The sequence below is a fragment of the Ornithorhynchus anatinus genome, chromosome 3 (genome assembly GCF_004115215.2).
Source record: "Ornithorhynchus anatinus isolate Pmale09 chromosome 3, mOrnAna1.pri.v4, whole genome shotgun sequence".
Classification (NCBI taxonomy): Eukaryota; Metazoa; Chordata; class Mammalia; order Monotremata; family Ornithorhynchidae; genus Ornithorhynchus; species Ornithorhynchus anatinus.
Genome location: NC_041730.1, coordinates 109,684,096 through 109,708,151, shown reverse-complemented (window position 1 = coordinate 109,708,151; position 24,056 = coordinate 109,684,096). Strand labels below are relative to the sequence as shown.

General features: G+C 42.6%; 1 protein-coding gene across 1 annotated transcript in view; it reads right to left on the bottom strand.

Annotated features, from left to right (window-relative positions):
- The window catches only part of PTEN (phosphatase and tensin homolog), a 73,832-nt gene extending 50,140 nt beyond the window's left edge, over nt 1-23,692 (bottom strand). Inside the window, exons 1-2 of the mRNA XM_029059784.2 lie at nt 23,438-23,692; nt 897-981 (exon numbers count right to left, since the gene is read on the bottom strand). Coding sequence (XP_028915617.1) covers nt 897-981; nt 23,438-23,516 — 164 coding nt within the window. The 5' untranslated portion in view covers nt 23,517-23,692. The remainder of the gene's footprint in view (nt 1-896; nt 982-23,437) is intronic.
- Nucleotides 23,693-24,056: the final 364 nt, after the last annotated feature.

Below are 24,056 nucleotides of genomic sequence, written 5' to 3'. Positions count from 1 at the left end.
CTAAACCTTATCCTAGCATTTTGGTGGTGCAACTCCCCATCCCCTAAAGGTTATATAGTTGGTGTTTAAAAGAGTCACAATTTACTGCCAATTTAGAATATCCAAGTTGGCACAGGTATCCGTTATTAAAAGAGGTTAAGATCATTTGCCTTAAAAATAAATCCTCCAAATCACTCGTTTTTAACACTTCATAAAAGACGCACCTGAGGGACACTTCACTAGAGTCTGAGGTCTCCCCAGAGAGGCAGAAGGACTCAAATAACCATAGGACATTTGACAACTCCAGTTTTAACAGTTCACTTAGAAGAACATCTATTCTATGGTCTATATGGCCTTTCGCACCTTCTAATACTTGAAAAGCCTCCTTTCTGAAAACATGAATAATTCATAAAACTAAGTACACGACATCAACTCCAAATTGAGACGATGTCCCTTGGAGTAATAATAATAATGATGGGATTTGTTAAGTGCTTACTATGTGCCAAGCACTGGGATAGACACAAGGTAATGCGGTTGTCCCACATGGGGCTCACAGTCTCGATCCCCATTTTACAGATGAAGTAAATGAGGCACAGGGAAGTTAAGTGGCTTGCCCAAGATCACACAGCAGACAAGTGGCGGAGCGGCAATTAGAACCCATGTCCTCTGACTCCCAAGCCTGGGCTCTTTCCACTAAGCCATGCTGCTTCTCTGCATTGCACTACATAAACTGACCCCAAAAAGTACTTTAGATCACCACCAACAAAGATTAAATTCATCTAATAGACCAGATTTTCCCCACTGCACCTCTCTGGGGAATGTTGGAAAACCGCACACCTGAAATTAAGTGACTGCAGAGACATAACCCACCGCCTACAGTGAAGACATCAATCATACAGTAACGAAAGAGTCCTTACCTTACTACATCATCAATGTTGTTTCTGTATACACCTTCAAGTCTTTCTGCAGGAAACCCCATAGCAATTATGTTTGGATAAATATCTGATTGTTGAGAGTTAAGGAAACCTTTGCAACATACATATACCTGAAAATAGAAGAATGTGACATGTAACGGTTCAGGTACAGCTATTATTTCAACTAATTCAGGACAAAATTTGAACATCAGCTGAAAAAACGGTCCATCAGAGGAAATGACAAAATGATAGCGATATTTTCACATTTTACGTTCAGTTTCATATGAGTGCTCATACCACATTTTAAATTAACTTACTGTTATTCTATCTTACTATTGGAGAAAATTACTTATAGTAAGGCTAAACACATTTGAACACATTACAAAATGAAGACAGTGTTTTACACATCTACCCAAGATTTGCACAGTATGAACAAGGGTTAATAACCGACATAATTAGAAAGGTAGGAAAACCCCCTGAAAGAAACTTACTCTTTGCTCAAGTGGCAGACTTCATAAAACTATGTTGAAATGGACCTCAAATTCCTTCTTCTTGGACAATACTTATTTTACCTTTTCAATTATTGTCTTCAAATAAAGGGGCAGCTACCAAAAGAAAATGAACTCAGCACAGATTAAGGAATCATCTTCCAGGCACCTCAAATTATTCCACAAGCATTACAGCTATTAAACTTTAATCCAGCTGTTAAAAGTTTGGTGCTTTTGAAAATGATTTACAGTTGTGGATTCTAAGGCTAGTAATGGAGATGCTCAGAAAAAAAAGTAAAATATTTTTAATAGGTAGCTATTACTTGGTAAAAGTTGAATATTCTAAAAAAACCCATCATGTCTTCCTTCAAGTTTCTACCCTGTCAAGAACTGACCAGACTTGACTCAAGAATAACATAAAATATGAAATTCTTCATTGATTTTCCCAAAAAACTGCTGAAACACTGGTAGTTATCAAAAAGCACTTTCAAGGGTATCAATTACTTTCTCCAACTCAGATAATTTACCTTATCTTAGTTCAGTATTGCATTCAACTATTCCATAAGTTTACTACACCCCCATTTTTCTATTTGCATATTTCCATTTTAGATGATATCAAAAAAGAACATATCCATGCATATTTGGCTTATTAAAAATGAGAAAGAAACAAAGTCTAGCAGCTAATTAAAATAGAAATATATTTCTGAGAAGAGATCCAGTTCTAGCAGTACAAATAAAGCTTCAATTAGAAACTCTAAAAAAAAGGCTTAACCCTTCCTGCAAGTCATATGCTAACAGTGAAAACATTCTAAAGGATGGCAAAGTGCACTGATAAATGAATTTTTTTTTTTTTATAAATAGAAATACCTCACCGAAGAATTTTGATCAGTGTATTTAGTGTCCCCTTTAAAAAGAACAAAAAAAGATTGTGTTTCTGTTTTCTAAGGCTGTAATTGTCATTCCCTAAATGTTTCCACTGAAACCACTGAGCAAATTTAGATAACCCATTCAAAAACTTAGCATACTTAAACTTATTTATTTGTATAAATTGTCCGGTTGTCCTTTGGTTCAAAGATGATTAAATATCCACGCAAACACTAAACTACCTAGGGTCATACACTAAAAAAATGCTCTAAGATGATGACATAACTCTTTAAAGTGCATTTACTTTTGTGTTGCTGCCATTATTCTCTACACCCAGTGGTAAAGGAACAATTTTGAAAATTCATTCATTCAATCGTATTTATTGAGCGCTTACTATGCGCAGGGCACTGTACTAAGCTCTTGGAATGGACAATTCAGCAACAGAGACAATCCCTGCCCAGTGATGGGCTCACGTCTAAATCAAGAGTATGATTGTAACTCAGAGGAAAAAAGTGAGAAATACCAGAAAAGACAGAAACAGAATTCCTTACCTTCCCTCCCAAACCCTGTCTTCCCCCAGATTTTCCTATCACTGTAGACAGCACCACCAGGTTTCCTGTCTCACAAGCCCCTCACCTTGGCGTTATCCTCGACTCATCTCTCTCATTCAAATTATTCCATGTCACTAAATCTTGCTGGTTTAACTTTCACATCACTAAAATCCATCCTTTGCTCACCTCATCCCCTCTTACCTTACCTCACCGCTCTCCTACTACAACCCAGCCCTCACACTTCACTCTAATGCAGAGTATTTCAAACCTATCTCACTGCTGAACTTTCACCCACCACGTCTTGCCTTTGGCCTGGTAGGTCTTCCCTCTTCATATCTGACAATTACCCTCCCCACCTCCAAAGCCTTAATGAAGGCACATCTCCTCCAAGAGGCCTTCCCTAAGCCCTAATTTCCTCTTCTCCCACTCCCTTCTGTCTCACCCTTGTACTTGGATTTGCTCCCTCTGTTCACCCCTCCTCAGTCCCGCAGCAATTACATACATACCCACAAATTGTTTATTTATATTAATGACGGTCTCTTCCTCTAGACTGTAAGCTCACTGTGGGCAGGGAACGTCTACGTAGTTTTGTTATATTTTACTCTTTTCCAAGCACTCCGCACACAGCAAGCACTTGATAAATATGACTGATTAAAATAGTTGCATAGGACTGGAAAATTACATTGCCAATATTTAAAAGGCAACTGAAAAAATAGGGTGTTAGGCAGATGTACAACTGCAGGCAACCAAACAAGTACGTAAGAATATAAAAAACAGATACATAAGGCTGTAAAAAGCAGATATTATAACATCAACGCGAAGCACTCCAATAATGAGCCCTATACCCGGAAAAATGTACGGCCTCGCCCTCAAGCAGCTGACATTGTCTTTTTGGGCATTTTGGCAACTGGGATTTTCAAGTTACATAGTGAAATGGTGATTGAAGGTAATTTTCACTGCAGTGTTTAGGATTTAAGAAGAGACCAATTTTTAAACTTAAATCTGATCTACAAAACTGAAAAGTGATTAAAATGCACTTCACGAATTTTGTCGAAAGACAAATATTTAATTTTGACAAACCCAATTTTGCAGCTAAATTACAATGAAGAAACACAATGCCGACTTTAGTATTTAAGGAAGAAGCAGCATGGCCTACTGGAAAGAGCACGAGCTTGGGAGTCAGAGGACCTGGGTTCTAATCCCCAAGTTGCCACTTGTCTGCTGTGTAACCTTGGGCAAATCACTCCTTGGTACCTCAGTTACCTCATCTACAAAATGGGGATTAATTCCTCCTCCCTCCTACTTAGACTGTTCACTGCTTAGAATAGTGCTTGGCACATAGTAAGCACTTAAATGCCATCATCATCACCACCACATGGGACAGGGACTGTGTACAACCTGACTGCAACAGTAACCTGTTTGTTGTTATCCTGTACTCTCCCAAGTGCTTAGTACAGTGCTTTGCACATAGTAAGTGCTCAATAAATACGATTGAATGAGTGAATGAATACAGTGCTTGGTACACAGTAAGCACTTAGGTACTATTTTTTTTTTAATCCCTAATTTGTACCTAAAATAAAGGAACCCATAAATTCTCAAGTTTCCTCCAGGGGTCATACAGCTGCAGTATCTGTTCCTGCTCCCAAAGGACTCAAGACCACATTCCTAACATATCCGCTAACTAAAAAAGCTTTAAAATTAAACTTTTAAAAAGGCACCTCAAATATTCAGGATCTTAAAACAGTGTTTAATTGCATTTTCTTATACCTGACAGGGATGAGATCTTCCCTACATCATTAGCAATTAAAAATCCCAAAGGGACTGCCTCAGCTGAAGCAACAGTACCTCTTCCTTTTTGACGTGTTCTGGAGCTGAGGTTCTCGGACGGCAAAAGAAGACACACAGCTAAGACTGCAAGGCCCAAGAAAAGTGCAAAATTGAGCAATTATCTTAGTTGATTCACTCCAAGACGACAGCTCCGGTGGATAAATCAGCCTAAAAAAAGTGTGCAGTATACAGAATGACCCATTTAGAGACACAAAATACCTCTTGTGAATTAATCAGTCAATTTCTAAAATAAGCCCATCTTCATCTTTCCTTTCTTCAAAAGAAAAAAAATTTCTTCTGTGACTGCAAGGCATGATTTCATTACTAAAAATCCCCAAATGCCCATAATTCAGATTCTGGTTAACTCTTAGTAATTAACTAGGTAATTAACTAGTAATCCTCCTTGGCCATGGTCCAACAGGATTACTCCTTGTGGGTGTCCCTCGAGACTCAGCTGTGAGTCCCCCTCTATTATAAACCTACACTCATTCTCTTGGGGAGTTTATCCACTCCCACCATTTTGACACCCAAATCCACCTTGCCGGGACCAACTTCTCCTCTGTTAAGCCACGTTTCCTTCTACCTCCTGATGGTGGCTCAGGTTGAATATGACCAAAGGCTGAACTCACCAACCCTTGTAAATCCTCTCCTCCCAATGACTTTCCTATCACTGCTGAAACCATCATCCCTGTCTCACGAGCCTACAACCTTGGCGTTATCCTTGACTCATCTCTCTCCTTCGACCCGCATCGTTCAGTCACTTCCATATACACAACGCCCCTAGAATCCGCCCCTTCCTCTCAATCCCAACTGCTATCACCATGGTCAGTCAACCATACCGTACTCTCCCATGCACTGAGAACAGTGCTCAATAAATACGATTAACTGACATTGCTATTTCAGTGCTTTCTGTGGATAGAGCACTATTCTGAGAGCTTGGAAAAGCACCATACGATTGAGTTGAAAGACAATCTCTGCCCACAAGGAGCTTACAGTCGAGAGGGATGACAGACAGTAAAATACGAAACAGAGTATAAGGATATATGCTTACGTGTTGTGGGACTGAGAATAGGTAAGAGGGGGAGAGCTGACTGCCTCAAAGCTAATGTCAAGGTTTTTATGCTTGATATATAAGCGGTTGGACAACTTTTGAAGGTTTTTGAGGAGTGCGGAGATATGGGCTGTAATTTGGGGGGGGGGCGGGGAGGGGATTTTTGGAAGAATGATCCAGAGAGCTCGGTGGAGTAAGGAATTGGGAGGTGGGGGGGGGGGGGGCAGGGAGGTCAGGGAGGAGGCTGGTGCAGTAGTCAAGGCGGGATATGGATTAGCGTGACAGCATTCTGGATGGAGATAAAAGGGATTCTAGAGATGTTGTGAAAGTAGAACCGACAGCACCTGGTGACAGATTGAATACAGGATTGCGATAGTGCTGCTGTCTACGGTAATGGGAAAAACAGGGGGAGGACAGGGTTCAAGTAAAAAAAAGAGTAGTTCTGTTTGGGACATGTTAAATTTGAAGTGTCAGCAGGTCATCCAAGTAGAGATATCCTGAAGGCACAAGGAAATGTGAGACAGAAGAGATGTAGGGAGGTCAGAGCTGGGAGAGGTAGGTTTGGAAATCAACTGTGCAGAGATGGTAGCTGAAGCATTTGAGGGAATGAATTATCCAAGGAAGCGGGGGGTAGATGCAATATAGAAGAGGACCCAGAACTGAGCCTTGAGGGGCACCCCCTACCCCCTGCCAAATTAGAGTGGGAGGCAGAGAAAGAGCCAGCGAAAAAGACCAAGAAGGAACGGCCAAAGAGATAGGAGGAGAACCAGAAGGCGACAGGTCCCGGCACGTGTCATATCCTGATTTCCCTACGGCATCAATTTCCTGGACTCAGGTCTACACAGTCTGCTGCACAAATCATTTTTATAAAACATCGTCCTGCACGCATCCCTCCAACTCCTCACAAGCCTCCAGTAGTTGTCGATTCCTCTCCACAAGCTTCCCGCAGAAACTCCCGGCCAGAAGTTTTAATACGCTCCCTTCTCTCTTCTTCCTTCTCCCACAACAAAGCTGCCCACGCTCCCATTGTTCCTCTCAAACAAGCCTACCAATGTGTCTTGTCTCTCCCAATGTCGACCGACCTCTTGCCCAGACCCTCTCCCTCCTGTCTGTAACTCCTGCCCACTTCTCATCTGGCCCACCACTGTTCTCCCCTATCCCTTCTGAAATCAAATCTCCTCCAGGAGGCCGACCCTGGTTAATCCTTCATCTCCTCCACTCTATAGTCTCACCTACTGCCACTTCAGCATTTCCATCACTTCTAAGCACTTGAGAATTCACACTCCCCTCACCCTCATAGCACATATGTTCACATTTTATACCTTACTGATTCCTTCTATTTGTAACACTTCCATATCTCTCTTTCCTACTAGACTGTACACTCCTTGAGGGCAGGAATCATTTCTATTGTATTCTCCCTAGTGCTTAGGATTAATAACAATAATTAATAATGATGGTATTCGTTAAGCGCTTACTATGTGCCAAGCACTGTTCTAAGCGCTGGGGAGGATAGAAGGTGACCAGGTTGTCCCACATGGGACTCTCAGTCTTCATCCCCATTTTACAGATGAGGGAACTGAGCCATAGAGAAGTTAAGTGACTTGCCCAAAGTCACACAGCTGACAAGCAGCTGAGTAGGGATTAGAACCCAGGACCTCTGACTCCCAAGCCCATGCTCTTTCCACTGAGCCACACTGTGTTCTGCACATAGTGTCAAATAAATATGATCTATTGATTCTGTTTACTGGGTCTGCACAATCCAAATGAAGTGGGAGAGTATCCAGTTGGTAGCACACTCACAACAACAAAAATTGAGGCTATCTATATGGAGCACATCAACTGGAAAATTGAGCAAGCCTCCATTTCCTTTGGGCTGCGCAGACAGACAACCGCTGTGTCATTAACTCTGATGGCTCTTATCTCAATATCCATAAAGGGGAAGAGTCCTACCTCCACTCCTGATTTCAGTCAACTCTGAGGAATTATAGAGTTATAATTTCTTTTCCAAATAACAAACATCCTTTACATCTTCCAGGAATACATCTTCCAGATTATGTATTCTTTCCAGGGCCTTTGAATGGTCCCATTTCTTCAGTCTTACAAAGTCCATACCTTTTGCTTAGATTGATTTCTTTACCTCTCAAGATTCTCTACACTTCAAAGATGAAAAGGTCTTAAAATGTATATCTACTATGCACCCACAGATGCCAAATTAACCCACTCTAAACCCGATTTCTTTACATGTACTTTGAGAGCTTTTTTACCAGATTACGAAGGCAACATTAATACCAAATGTGCTCTTAATACCCGACAAATTTTAAAACTCCAATGGGTCTCAAATGATTTAAACTCCACTAAAACGAGCTGGGGCTCAAAAATATATCATCCGTAATCGTCTCACCCTACTTGATCACGCACAATTAGGCCATGATGACACAAGACAAGCATGTTTAACCACATTTTTCAGCTGAGCAGATTTCTGTGGCCCGAATCAACACAAGCAATTGGGTAAGTACACGTGTACCCACTCAGTGGGTGGCTTGCCTTCTAACTCCAAAGGTGATTTCATATAGACTCCAGTCACTTCTATGCCTCTCTCAAAACTCCAAGACATCAGAGCAGCTACACATTATGGATAGCACCACTTGTGATTTTGTCCCTGACAGGCACTAGATTCCTGCCTTTGTGGCCCTGTTCACTGAGTGCCAGGGATCCAGAGCGCCGCTCAACACTTAGAAGGGTTCCTTTTGTAAAAAAAAGAGCCCCCGTATAATACCCAGAGAAAAAAATCTAAAATCTAGTCCATCTCCTGTCCTGCCCGAGCCAGTCTGGCACGTGATCCCATCTCCAACTGGACGTGACCCAGAATTTACTCCAAGAAGCACTGGCTGCACGGACTCAGTTGCCCCAGGGGGTTCTGGAACTTTCAATGCACACGTGAAACAGCAGCCCTTGGGAGTCAAAGCAGCATGGCTCAGTGGAAAGAGCCAGGGCTTGGGAGTCAGAAGTCACGGGTTCCAATCCCGGTTCTGCCGCATGTCAGCTGTGTGACCTTGGGCAAGTCACTTAACTTCTCTGTGCCTCAGTTACCTCATCTGTAAAATGGGGATGAAGACTGTGAGCCCTACGTGGGGCGACCTGATGACCTTGAATCTACCTCACTGCTTAGAACAGTGCCTGGCACAGAGCAAGCGCTTACTACCAACATTATTATTATTATTATTATTATAGTCAGAGGTCTCATCTCCTTTTGTTACACAGCTCCCTAATCTTAAAAAGGAGGGTTGCAAGTGACTGGGAAGAAAGGGTGGAGAGGATGAGGAGGAGGAAGACGAGGACTTCCAGGTCCCTGCTGAATTTCAGATTCTGGACTGACTCATATAAGCCTTTAAAGGAAAGAACCCCATAGGCCCAAGCTCTGACAGTGTAACCGGACTAGAAACAATAGCACTGATTTTCTGAGTGACCACTGTGGGCAAAACATCATGCTGCGCACTTGTCAAGTACCGAATGAGTGATACAGTCCCTGCCCACAAGGAGCTTATTCTTAGGGGTACCATGACTTCCGATGGGACTACGAGTCCCGCCACGCATAAATTTCTCAGTTGCCAACATGAAGAATCTAATACAGTTGGCTCAGCTGAGAGACGTACATCACCCAAAAACGAGAGAGAGAGGCCATATTTCCAGCCATTTTCTTCACCCGAGGGAGCAGCTGAGAATCACTTTCAGACAGGTACGCACTTGTCATCTGAGCGGACGGAAGGTAATCCCAACCTCCCTCATGGATTAGGCAAGCTGCCTTCAGCTGTGTCAGCTTCCACTGCTTACTCAGCAGAGGGGTGTTCCTCAATTCCTTAAAGCCCACAGAACACCTTCAGGACACACCGAGGAGCTCTTAGTCAAAAGGGAAGTTCTTCGGGAGCACTCAAGGACTCCTGGGGCAGAGGAAGACACGGGGAGACCTCTCGATCGCTTGGAGCTGACGATCGCCAGCCAGAACACCCCATCATTCATTCATTCAATAGTATTTATTGAGCGCTTACTATGTGCACAGCACTGTACTGAGCACTTGGAATGTACAAATCGGTAACAGATGGAGACTGTCCCTGCCCTATGACGGGCTTACAGTCTAATCAGGGAGCCGACGCTAGAGCCGAGCGTCTTCAATACGTCGGACCCCTCCGTGAACCGAATCGAACGACTCAGTTGGGATGAAGCACGCTGCTGTTCAGTCAAATTGGGCAGAGGGCAGAACTGCTGTTCCATAAGCGTGAAAGCAGCCACAAACTGCACACGCCCTACATAGGCTTTACTGGTTACCTAGCCCAAGTACCTTTTTGATGAACTAATTTTAAGTACTCACTATTAAGGTTTTCTTTTTCATTTTATGAATTGTAACTGATAATTATGTATTACTGTAAATACAAATGCCCAGACTACATCTGCGAACCACTTAAACATTAAGTTGCCCAACTAACTGGTTTTAACGAGTACACCCAGTAATTACTTTCTTCCTAGTTCTCTGGGTGAGTACGATAAGGCTGGTTTCCTGTTTCAGAACAGTTCAAAAAAAAAAAAAATGATTTGCAGCTTGCATTTACAAATGCGAGGCTTTACCACCCGTACCAAACCAGCCAAAAATACAGACATAACTTACATAACTGATTTTATAAAGACTATCGGTTTAACCACAAACATTGGTGATATAAGCTGTCCCACATACTCAAGTACTTTCAAGAAACATTCACATTTTAAATCCAATGCTTCCCATTAAAAATGCATTCTCTACATTGTCTAAAAGTTTCGGGAAGATTATACATCTGATTAAGTATATACAAGAGTCAGTCAATCCACCGCTGCTGAAAAATATCATATACTGCCCAAAAAATATCTTGGGCAGTACTGCTGGCATTATCATTGATGGATGAATCCACATCTCTCTAAACTCAAAGTCCTAAATGCACTCATTTAACTCAGTAACTCTGGAAATTAGTCTTTAATGAGTTTAAAGTGCAAAACTGACTACCCCTCCACATATATCAGGGTGTCAAACAGATCATTTTTATCACAAAAGGCTACCACTTAGCCCAAAGAAGGGGTTCCAAAAGTTTCTAAATTCTAAACATCTGTCCAGGTGACTGAAAATGAAACTGTCCCTGCAGGCCAGAAATAAACAGAGAGGTGCGCAAGGTTGGGAAAGGAAAAGTCTGTGATTGACTGGCTGAGAATTTCAGGCAGGCCTGACGGTAACTCTCAGCTCTCAGTGTGTACGTGTGACTTTTCCCCGTTTCCTTCCTCCTCCTCCGCTCCAAGCAAGCCTACCTACCTGTATTTTCTTAGACAAAATTCAACTCAATAAGCTACCTCTGTCGCATGCTATCAAATCTCAAAGAGAGAAGAGAGAAGTTGTGGGAATGACTAATTACAGAAGACCAACGTGACATGATCCGCGAATTCTTTCTGAATTTCAAACTACCTTAATGGCAACGCAGAGTCTCCCGGGTTCCAAGATGGATTGACTCCAAGACACCAATGGTCTGGTGACAACAAAGCTAATCCAGGTCTCACAAGTGGGAAGATCTCGGGTTTGGTCATCGGAGGAACTGGGTTCTAATTCTGTCTCCCCACTTGTCCACACAGTAAACCTGGACAAGTCACGATGTTTCTGTGCTCAGTTGCCTCGTCTGTAAAATAGGGATTCACTCCCTCTTCTCCCTTCTTACACTGAACCACAATGAAGGGCGGGGACTACTGCCACGTATTTATCTCAGAATTTAGAACAGTTTTTGACATACTGTAAGCGCATAAATACGATTACCAATAATATTTAAAAAAAAAATTTCTAGCACATGGGCTGAAAAGCTTAAACATACTGAAGATGCTGAAATGAAATTACTTGTAAATTTAAATAACATTTCTCCACATCCACCAAAAGCCTCCAGATCTAGTTGAACATGTCCACCACATTCCAAATACAAGAGTCTGAAAAGGAAATGTTATACTGGATGAGACTAACGGTCCAGCCAGGCCCATTTCCTATCTCCAATCAACAGGATCTACTGAGCACCTAGTCTTTGCAGAGAACTGTACTAAGCCTAATGATGTTTCCAGCAAACAGAAGGGGAAAGAGAGCCATCTCAAGGTATTTTCCTGTGGGTTAAAACTCCTGGCATGGTATTTGTTAAGCACTTATTATGTGTCAAGCACTATTCTAAGCGATGGGGTAGATGCAGGTTTATCAGGTAGGATGAAGCCCCGTCCCACATGAGGCTCATGCTCTAAGTAGGAGAGAATAGGGTTTAATCGCCATTTTACAGTTGACAAAACTGAGGTCCAGATGAGTTAAGTCGACAGAGTTGGCAGGCTTAATCCCTGCCTTCAAGGACTTTACAATCTAGCAAGGGTGACAGACACTAAAAGAAACTACAAGGGGGAAACAATAGAGTTTAAAGATCTGTACCTAAATTCTTCTGGGGGTGGGGAGGGTGGGGTGAGTATATAAGTGCTTAGAGGGCAAGTACCTCAGTGTTTAGTCAAAGAAGTCACCTTTGCTTAGTCAAAGAAGGGCCCCAATGCGGTAAGGAGAGAGAACATGGTGGCGAGACCATCAGTGGCACTTCTCCCTTCTTACACTGTGAAGCACATGAAGGATGGGGACTGTGTCCGACATGATTGCCACGTATTTACCTCAAAGTTCAGAACAGTTTTTGACACCTTGTAAGGGCATAAATATAATTATCATTAGTATTTTTTTAAATTTTCTAGAGTGCCACGGTTGTAACCCTCAATCTGAGAGAGAATAGTACACCTACAATTTCCCCTGCCCTTGGGTACTCAAAGGAAGGCTATGGGTCAGGCGTTATTGCTTCTCGGCAAGGTACAAATCGGGCACAGGTAAGTTTTGCTGAAGACCACACTTATCTCATCCAGGGTATCCCAGGATAAGTCACGGAGGGGGCTGCATTACTACCGTCCACTCCGACACTGCCCCAATTCCTTTCCTCCCCTAGCCTCGCATCTTCCCTTTCCCTCCCTCACCCACTCCCAACTGGGATGCGGTCTACACACCCTTCTAGCTCAACAGAGGAGGATTGTAGCCAGGGAGGGCAGCTGCCTTTGTCTCCCTTACCTGGGAGCCTCTTTGGACTCACATACCTGCAATGTTCCCTAGACTAGCTGCTGGTCTGGTCATGTTTATCTGCGGGTACAGATCAGGGACGGACATATAGTTTGTCAGTGGAAGTCAGTTACAGGTGCCACATACAGGGCCTGTGCAGGTCTCTATCTTAACTCCATCCTCACATGCTGGTTCCTTTGAACTTTAATTTTGTAATCACATTTCCCATTTATCTATATTGTTACTAGGTTTTAAAAAAAAAAATTTAGGACGCAGTATTTCGAATGTTATTAGGTTCATGGGGAGAAAAATTCCTGCTTTGGATAAAAATAGTCTCACAGGTCTAACAAATGAAAACATGGTGCAAGAGATATTAAAAAGGGATAATAAATGGACATGGTTAGGCACCTAATCATATCAATATTGTCAGAGTATAAAAATCACTTTGGGGGTGGCTGCCGTACTCTGAAGATCAACTCTTTGATAGCAAAATTTTGATTCTTTCTTATTCAAATAGGGCAGTCTTCCCTCAGTGTTGGATGTCAACACTTTCTCTTATGATCTTGAAATCCTACAGCCCCTCTATATCATACCAACAAGTAAAACCCAGCTGCTCATGTTAAATTCCAATATCCAATCACAGAATAAGTCTTCACCTTCAACTTAAGTGGTTAGACCATCAATTAAAATTCTTATCAATTTTATATCTTTCAACTACAAATTATTCCTCAAGAAACAGAAGGGTTTTGGACAACCGTCACATAAACCTTGAAGGTAGTATGTTCAGTAAAATCTAACAATGCCAAGGGTGGGGGAATAAAACCTTAATACAGGCTACCTTCTGTTTAGCACTAATAAACTGTATTAACTGGATAATGGCTACAGCTGCACAGCGCAAAACCAATGTTCCTTGGCAGAAAAAATCCTGACATCACAAGCCTCTTAACAGCAGAATCATTTTCATCCTCTCTTCAACACAATGAAAGGGGGCATTTTTAGTAACAGCTTCGGTCAGTTTGCATGGGTCAACTGAATTCCATTTGTTTAAAGATCTTTGGGGTGACTTTTTTCTCCCCCGTAAAACTGTTTCCGCGGACTCTGCTCCCGAAGGACAGAGGCTGCCTGGGGGGATGCTAGCCAGACCCAGAGATCAGCTGGAAATCCAGGATGCTAAATTTCATCGGTCTGTTCTTTTTATCTAAATCAGGCATTCCAAACTCACTTTGGTGGACAAGTTACAAAATGGGCCATATATTCCTACCCGAACCACACTTTAGCAGCTGCAAATCACTATTATTGCATTATTAATAAATTCTTTGGACATTCATTAGCAGCCAAACACTACTAAAGAACAAAAGGACATGAAATTGGTGAACAGAACTATTTTCTTGTAGATGAAATGTCAGCGGATAAGGCAGTGATCCAATAATAAAAGAAATCAGACACGAGGCACGCATATTCCTCCGCACACATCTTCTGCCACACTCTCTCCCCCTCCAACGCCCTCCCCATTTGCCAACACTCCTCATTCCTGGCTAGAGGGGCTGCTGATTTTGCCCTCCGTCTCTGGGGTCATCCGCTGAGCAGTCCCTGAAATCCTGAAGGTCATGGGGAGGTGCAACCAAAGCAGCAGCTTGGAGCCAAGTTGCCAGAGGTGGAAAATGGGCACTTCCACCATGCCTTCCTCCTCCCGCTTCCCTGGGGAGGCCGGCTGCCTGCACGGTACTCAAGGCTGGGGAGGCCTGCAGGAGAAGCAGCATGGCTTAGGGGGTAGAGCACGGACCTGGGGGTCAGAGGGACCTGGGTTCTAATCCCGGCTCCGCCACACGTCTGCTGGGTGACCTTGGGTAAGTCACTTTACTTCTCTGTGCTTCAGTTACCTCATCTGTAAAAGGGGGATTCAGAGTGAGCCCCTGTGGGACAAGGACCGTGTCCAGCCTGATTGACTTTTATCTACCCCGGTGCTTATGATGTGATTGTCAGGAGAACAAACAATCGGAGGGGGGAAAAGATGCGGTGAACGAAACCTCCTACGAAAATGAATATTTCTCCTGGAGACAGCACAGAGTGGAAATGCGTTCCCATGAATGGACATGGTGGAGATGGAATGGGAAAACAGAATAATTTTTCAATATTACTGGTCAAACAGGAAATGTAAAATAACTTTATTCCACAAAACAGAATTCTCGCCCACCCTGCTGAAGCAGCATTACATGAGTTGTCCCCTTCTAAACACTTTATCGTTTAGCACAAATTTTAGCCTTTCATTAAGAATTAAAGCAGAATTTCATTAGTTTCCCTGTTCCCTAGCCTACTTTGATGGACCCTTTCTCTATTAACCATCCAGCATATTCAGGGTATTATTCGTTTATGTCAAAGGTAGAGTCTGGAAGTCAAGTCACAGCATGATTTTTTTTAACTAAATGCCAATGCAACACAACCACTGTCCCATGCTCGACTAATTTTACCCTAAACAGGGTAAAACTGATCTCAATCTTTCTGTAAATTGATTTGCTTCCTACCCTCTTACTACTTCACAGCAAAATCATTTGGAAACTGAAATCTGCCGGGTACTCGGAAGGCTAGTAGCATTTGGGGGAGGACCAAAAAAAACCATCGTATCCTAAAATTTCAAAAACAGTTCAGCCATTTCTATCTGGATAGGGTGCTTGGGTAATATTTTATGTGGTACCCTCTTTGGTACAAATGTTCCACTTTGCCAAGGGTTTTATATCGTTTCTTAGATCGCACTAACTCCAGTTCTTGAAAAGCTTTTCTTTTTCCAAAAGTTTCTAAACCCCAGCACAAAGTTCTTTGAAAATAACAGACAACCCTAAAAGTGCTGCAAACTCACTGCCATGCAAAATGCAGCATTTGTCTGCTTGGGTGAATGGCTAAAATGAGGTTCACTTTAATGGGTCGTCATTTAACATAAACAATGCAAAACACTGGTGAGTAATGGACAATGGAGTCTCTATTTCCTGAAAAGTTATTCTTAATTTTTTTCTGCAAATTGCTCTGTACCCTCTGGACCCTGACTACTTGGCCCCGCTGAGCTGCCACGATGTCCCAACCATAGCGTTTACGCACCTGGGCAACAGTCCTAGCTCATTGTGGGCACCCTAGCTTACGTTTTCAAATACGAATGAGGGGAAAAAGCAAAAACAAGAACATCGTTCACCACAGATTGAGAACCGAATGAAAACAGTTCCAACAACAAAATGAGATCAAAGTCTGTCAGGCCAGCACAAGCAGATGCAGAAGTGTACACACGCACACACAAACCCAAAATGGAAAGAATGCTACGAAATAAAAGTAGCAATGTTTACTATAATTACTACCAAATTCTCGAACTAATGATGTTCAAAGCTTTCCTGCCTCACCTTTCCTAATGTGCCTGTTAGTTACAGGATTTCATGGCTCATCCAGAAAGAAAAGCAGCAAATTTTCAGCAATACTTACTGCTAGTTTCCTAAGTCAATATTATAACTCTAAAGATCTCTTTTAAACCCTAATGTTACAATGTGAAGTTAGTCCTAGGCAATCTCAAGAGTTAGACAGGCAAAACAGCTGATTTTCAAGACAACTGGACTCTTTCTAGGCAACTGAAACCTACCCAGAAGACTATCAAAAAAGGCTACATCTCTGTGGAACATATGAGCTCTCAACAGGAGTTTCTCTCTGGACTGTAAAATACACCAAGATCGCTGGTGTTTTCACCTTCTGTCCATTACATAGTTCTTAAACTTATACATACCCACAATCCCCAAGAAATAATTGAGTTATCCTTGATGCTACCTTACTTCACTAAAAAGGAAATAGTTCTAATAGATCAAATACTGCCCACACCTCAAGGATCTCAAGATTTGGGGGGGAGCTACATTTTTCAACCTTATATATGCTGGAGCAGCAAAGGCATAGATCAGACTAAAATATCTCTGTTTGTAATGGACTTTTAAAATGATGAGAAACTAATTGAAGAGGCAACAGAGTCAGGACCAAATAACACTACTCAAAGTCCTAATTTTAATTTCCAGAGTCACCTTCAGTAATTCAAGTGTAAAAATCCCCCAACCATCAATAATCTGAAATAATGATAGTTTATGCAGATCTAAAGGTAAAGTTTGCTCCAATAGCGCAAACTTAAATTTTGTTCTCGAATTTCTTTTGTAGTTCAAAATACCTTCTCCACATTTCACAGAACGATGTCAAATGCAAAATCATTTTAACTTTTCATAGTCCAAAAGCCATCGAGACTCATAGAAGAGGCAACCTCACACTACAAACTTACAACTTAATACCGTAAAAAAAAAAAAAAAATTGGTGATTGAATCCTTCCGCTGCACTCAAACTGACTCACCCACATAAACATCCTTAGCCATTACCAGATTAGCCAAACTCACAAGTTGAATGGGAAGTGGTTGCTAACACCAATCAAAAAACAGTATAGGCGTGTTATTGTTTACAATGTGGGTAAAAGTAACAGCAATTCACTTTTTACTAAATCCCACCACTGCAAAGGAGCTAAGCAAATGTTTATCACTATGAACTAAAAATGAAAACATTTTTAGATTCCACTTCATTCACTCTTTCGGTTTAATATTTAACGCCCCCCCACAACCCTGAGCAATATAAAGACTTTTTTTTTTTTTTTTTTTTTTTACTAAATTGAGATCTAGCCAAGCATTTGGAAAACTGACAAGATCTAAAGAATTTGGGCTATTATCACCTCTAACTTAAGTCAGCAATGCTTACAAAATTAGATTTCCCCCAATTTTAACATAGCAGTATCCTGTTCCTAGAATTAATTACTCTAAGGAAAAAGCTCACAGGCCCAATACAAAACAGAGATCAATATTTTAAAGAGCAAGACATGTCTAACTTACTTAATGCCAGTTCCAACTCCTCTATCACTCTCCCCAGAATGACTTCAACCTGTCACGTTACCTTAGAAAGGGTAACGCAACATAATGAATTCCTCAACACCAAATCTGACAAGAGGAATTCCCTAACACAGAAAAAGCTAGGGAGAAGAGACGGGGTTAGAGAACAGGATGCCTTGCTCTTGGGAGGATGCCACATAAACTCTCCCCCGATTAGACTGTAAGCCCGTCAAACTGCAGGGACTGTCTCTATCTGTTGCCGACTTGTTCATCCCAAGCACTTAGTACAGTGCTCTGCACATAGTAAGCGCTCAATAAATACTATTGAATAAACTATACCTATTGGAAGTTTTTTTCAGAATTCCCACATTACAATCGTTAATTGCCAGTTGCCCAACTCATTGGATAAAACCAGAGAAATATATTCATTCCAATAAGAGTTACAAAGTACGTGACATACACAGACAAAATTGAATTGTGAAATGATTGGATTTTATATTAAAGATTTTTTAAAAATTCTACCCTTTCTTGAAAAGGAGAGGTAAAGCAAGAATATGCTAATGGTGGATTACATGTTCACACTTATTTCATTTAGTTTTACATGGTTCTGAGAATTGGCTTTCAATTCTAAACAGAGTTCTCAAACAGAGTAAATACTCGATTTTTTCCCCCCAAGGGTTGTTTTGTGATGTTCTGGGAATTTGCTTCCAATTTTTAAATGGAGCTCTTACACTTGGTAACTACCCTTTCATATATTTTTCCAAAGAGTAGCAGATCACTCAAAAGATTATGGCAAGTAAAGGTCCAGGGAAACCAATAGAAAAATGAAAATGACGACTGATACACTGAAAATAATCTAAGATTATTTCCAAATAGTAGGAATTTCATAACAACTGGCAAGTACATTCTATAAGATTCCAGAGCAAAACCCCATATTGCTCTTTGTAAATCTAAGGACAATCCAACAAAAACACCAGCTAGCTTTCTCAAGCAATTATAATCAAACTGTTGCAAATTAAATGCATTAGAAAGGTGATTATCCAAACTAATTGAGACTGAGGTTAGTTCAGCTAATTGAAAGTTTGGATTTTGTTTGTCCTCATTTTTATTTGGATAATCCCTTCTTTCCGGCTCCCCAGATCTTTCTTTCCTCCAAAAAAAAAAGAAAGAAAACCTATATAACTTAAATAACCTCAGTTCACAAACACTAGTTTAGATATCTGACTTTCAGATAATGGGGGGGGGGGGAGAAAGGGGGTGTTCCCCCAGGCTACTTAAATAAGAAATCCAAACATTTTACCTATGTCTAACTCAATCTATAGTCACTTCCCAAATGATATTTCCATTATGTTGCACTCAGGGATTGCTTAATTCTCTAAAATTTGGACAGGTATTAAAATTCAAGCTATTGGTTTGTGAAAAGGAAAGTTGTCAAACAATAATAGCATTGATTTCTGAACGTTTACAATTTTGCTCCATACTATTCCACGGAACTGAACTCACATGCAATTCAAAATGACATGAAATGCTTTTTACTTTTTAAAAAGATAATCGTTTTAATTATTTTTTTCAATTCTTCTATAAATCTTACATAATCTCATTTTAAAAAAAAACCTGGTGGGGTTTTTTTTAATGGGACTGCCGTGTGTTCTAATTGTAAAATACTGGGAAGAAATAAAATTCAATGTACAAAAAACACACACGCACACCCACCTACTACAGGTAATGCTACAGTTTCTAGCACTAGGCTTTTAGTCTCTGTGGTCTGTATGATGTGACAAGCATTCTTCCCAAAGTTGGTTTTAAGATACAAATCTATTTCAACAATAAAAATGCAACTAAAAACCAGGCCATCCTAAAAGAAGCTACACCAGTTCTAATGACAGGGGGGCCTTTACTCTCCCACATGTACGTACACTTTTTAGATTCTGCCTCAAGAAAATCCTTTCCTGAAAAAAAAAGTGCATTTATGTTGATTCCAGGTACCCAAATTCAAATTTTATTTTTAGAGTGTCCTGAATGAGGGGGAATGTGCAGCAATAAGGCCTGGCTCTTTATTTTTAAAGTGTCTTGAATGAGGGAAAATGTGCAGCAATAAGGTCTGGTTCCTTCAGGGAAATAGATTACAATATTCCATTTATTTTGCTCTTTGATGAGATAATCCAAGGGTAACTAACTGCCCTTCAATTTATTCCTAAATCCAGTTCCATTTTTTTTTTTTTAACCCCAATGAGGGTATCCATTTAATTTAATTTAGTTTATCTCGAGTATGTAGTCGTTTCATTCCACATTTTGCATTTGAAAGTTTTCCACAAGAAACAGAGGGTCCTAGGAAAACTGAAGCCAAGCAAATGTTCTGTTGACAGAGTACTCTACTTGGGAATTAAGGGCCAATAAAAGCGACTTCCACCTAGACCTTCTGCGTTATGACATTTGAAAAACAGGAACTCGAAACGTGCAACACTAAAAATCATAGCAAACGAAGCTACGATATTTTCACGGCAGTGGCCAAGAAGTCATTTCGCACCAATATGGACACTCTTCAAAATGAACTGAAGGAAATGACACAATGAAAGGTCCCTAAAACTCTAGACCCGGAAACCTACCCATATAATGACAAGAAAGTTCCCTTATTTCTTTCCCCTACCACCTACTGCTAAAGAATTAAGAAGGCTCTAAGAACTCATTGGACTAATAGAGAGAGAGCAATTAGTAGCCCCACAAACGATTCAGATGCTGTATACTTATGATTATTACTAACCAGTCATGTGGGCATTATAGACAACTATGAATTGATTTGCATCATCATAACCTTCGGTAATTTGACGACGGCATCAGATGCGAGTTTCTAATGATCAGATCAAGAAAATGTTGGGCAAATAATTTCAGAGGGTAAACTGTTCCTAACTCACTAAATTATTTATGCATTGATTAATAATTTCTTGAAGATGAAATTAATAAACTTAAAAGATTGAGCTTTCCAGCCAATAATGTAATATGCTAACTAAACGGCCAAACCCAGATTTATTTCAACTATTCAGTCTCCAAAATTTCCAAAGCAACTTTAAAAGTTCACACACACACACCTGTTAAAGTACTAGAAGTATCCTAGAGAGGAACAATTTATCAGGCTCCAAAGATGCTCAATAAAACCTTCCAAAATACCTATTCCCAAGCTCTGGTACACTGTAAAATTTTGAGAGAGCCATTAGTCAAAAATACAATATTACCCCAAAACAGAACTATAGCTTCTTTCAAGCACTAAATATCTCCATTTTCCCCCAACCAAGCTTTTACTTAAATGAAATGCTTCAAGCTACTTTTGGTCAATAACTCACTGACGAGATTCTCTGGTTAGGAAGAGCCTTTTGGTGAAGATAATTTTCCTAAACACCACACAATTATACATTTAACCTCAGTTTAAAATATTACTTGCTGCTGCTGCTGCAATATGCGATACACATTTCTGATTTTATGAAGAACTCGTATTCTCCATACTACACTGAAAAATGCAGGATCCAAAACGTTTGTCACCTGACCTCAAGAAGATAATCTACTTTCACAGATGAAACGGACTTCGTGCTCATGAACCACAACTGATGCAGGAAAACGTTTTAAAAACCGAATGCTGGTCAAAGTCGCTCTCGCTCCTAATTCTGCTAAATAAAAAACTGCACCCTTCTCAAGTAAAAGCCTTCGACTAAAATCAAGGGGGATTTTAATGTCTTTTGGTAACTGCCCTCTTAAAAAAAAAAAAAAAAATCATTGACCTTAACTTGGTCAAGCGAAAGCCACACAGTTGCTGAAACTCTTGGTTTCTACCTCATCCAACGAGCTGACTCGGGAAATTTCTAAAAAGAGAATCACATTCCAGGTACCGTAACGACATCATTTTGAGTAGTCATTTCTCTCCATCTGAAAGTGGATAAACAGACCACTCTCCACAAATCCGATGGAGGAGGTTAACTGGAAGAGGATATCTACCCCATTTCACATTAGACGACAAAATTACAGAAGACCTCTAGAGATCGGCGCCCCCAAAACCCAAGACGGACAGATATCAACCCAGACGGCCAACGGTCATTGAATTTCCAAGTGAGCACCAAAATTAATTTCTGCCATCAACATTTGCCAGGCGTAACGCCCCTTAATCCACACAGGCCATTATGGGGGATCAAAGAACCACTCAAATCTCCAGTCTAATACAGCGGACACAGGGTACTGAACGCAAGTTCCCACTGTGCGCTTCGTTTTCATGTCTTCATCGATCTGTTATTAAAAAAAGGCCCATTTAAAGATCTTCTACAGGCCTTAAGGGGCTAGTTCAACTTGACCCTAGAAAGGCATCTAAATGGAGCTCCCAGGTGGTCAAATGCGTTTTCATTGCAGAAACCTACTTCTGCCCCCTGACCTCAAAAAAAAAAAGTTAGATCTAGCCCTACAGGTTCTGCACCTGGAGTTATTCTGCAAAACGTCAGCTACTTTGAATCTCTCGATGCCCCCCAGGAAACGCCACCAACAAAAACTCAGGCACGAGAAAAGGGAAAATCACCGCCAGCTTCCGATGCATCCCTGGAGGGGAGTGCCACGCTCGTTTTCATTTTAATCTGATCTAGACCCTCCATCTAGGGCAGGATCTATGGAAAATTCCCCCTTTTCTGGTCACATCTCAGCAGCCTCAGTCCTCTTTGGTCCCCACCGGCCGGCCAATTTCGCTCCTCAAGGACAAAGGCCAGAGCCTAATGAGCCCGAGAGAAGCAGCGGGGCTCGGTGGGAAGAACCCCGGCCTTAGGAGTCCGAGGTCCTGGGTTCCAATCCCCCCTCCGCCAGCTGGGTGCCTTGGAGGCCAGTCGCTTGACTTCTCGCCGCCTCAGTGACCCCATCTGCAAAATGGGGGTGGCCTGTGGGGCTCCCTGATGACCCCGCACCTACCCCAGCGCTTGGAACAGTGCTGGGCACAGAGTAGGCGCTGAACCAATCCCAGCCTCCTTAAGAGGACAATCAGCGGTTGGAACAGTGCTCTGCACAGAGTAGGCGCTGAAACAATCCCAGCCTCATTAAGAGGGCAATCAGAGGTTGGAACAGAGTTCTGCACAGAGTAGGCGCTGAACCAATTCCCTCATTAAGAGGGCAATCAGCGGCTGGAACAGTGCTGGGCACAAAGTAGGCGCTGAACCAATCCCAGCCTCATTAAGAGGGCAATTAGCGCTTGGAACAATGCTCTGCACAAAGTAGGAGCTGAACCAATCCCAGCCTCCTTAAGAGGGCAATCAGCGGTTGGAACAGTGCTCTGCACAGAGTAGGCGCTGAAACAATCCCAGCCTCCTTAAGAGGGCAATCAGAGGTTGGAACAGGGTTCTGCACAGAGTAGGCGCTGAAACAATCCCCTCATTAAGAGGGCAATCAGCGGTTGGAACAGTGCTCTGCACAGAGTAGGCGCTGAAACAATCCCAGCCTCCTTAAGAGGGCAATCAGAGGTTGGAACAGTGCTGGGCACAGAGTAGGCGCTGAACCAATCCCAACCTCATCAAGAGGGCAATCAGTGCCCTGACATTTAGCAACGAGGGGGGAAGGCCACTTTCCGTTTAACCGCACGCCCCCCCCCCCAAGACCGCTGCACAAAAGCCCCTGAATAAAGAAGGGAAAAAAAAATCGATCGCCATCTCCCTTCGCCGCTGCAACTCGTTATCTTTTCTCTTTTCGCATCCGTCCGGGGGGTGGGGTGGGGGTGGGGGGGGAGGAGGGAGCCGAAAGGGATACAGGTCAAGTCTAAGTCGAATCCATCCTCTTGGTATCTCCTTTTGTTTCTGCTGACGATCTCTTTGATGATGGCTGTCATGTCTGGGAGCCGGCGGGGAAGGACGACGAGGAGGAGGAGGAGGAGGAGGGGGCCGCTGCGGGGTGGCGACGGAGGCCGGGGAATGGGAGGCGGGATGGTGGTGGCAAGGCCGGGCCTGCGAGGAGGAGGAGGAGGAGGAGGAGGAGGAGGGAGGGAGGCAGGGGCGGGCCTGGCGTCCTCCTTCGGACGACGACGACGACGACGACGACGACGACGAGGACGACGAGGATCCCGGGGGCCCCGCCGCCGTGCGGGAGCAGCGCCTCGGAAGGGACCGTCCGGCCTCCCCGGCGATGGAGGAGGAGGAGGAGGGTTAGAAGCGCGGAGCGGGCCGCGGGACCGGCCGCCGCCGCCGCTGCCGCCGCAGGCCCGGGGGTCGGGGCGCGGCGCCCCCGCGGCTGCTGGCTGGCGGTGAGAGGGGCTCCGGGCCGCCGCCGCCGCCGTGGCTCATCTCCCCGGCCTGGCCTCGCCCGCCAGACGCTCAGCTCGCCGCCTCCATCATGGCTCCGGCTTCCGAAGGCGGCCGAGGGGAGGGGAGGA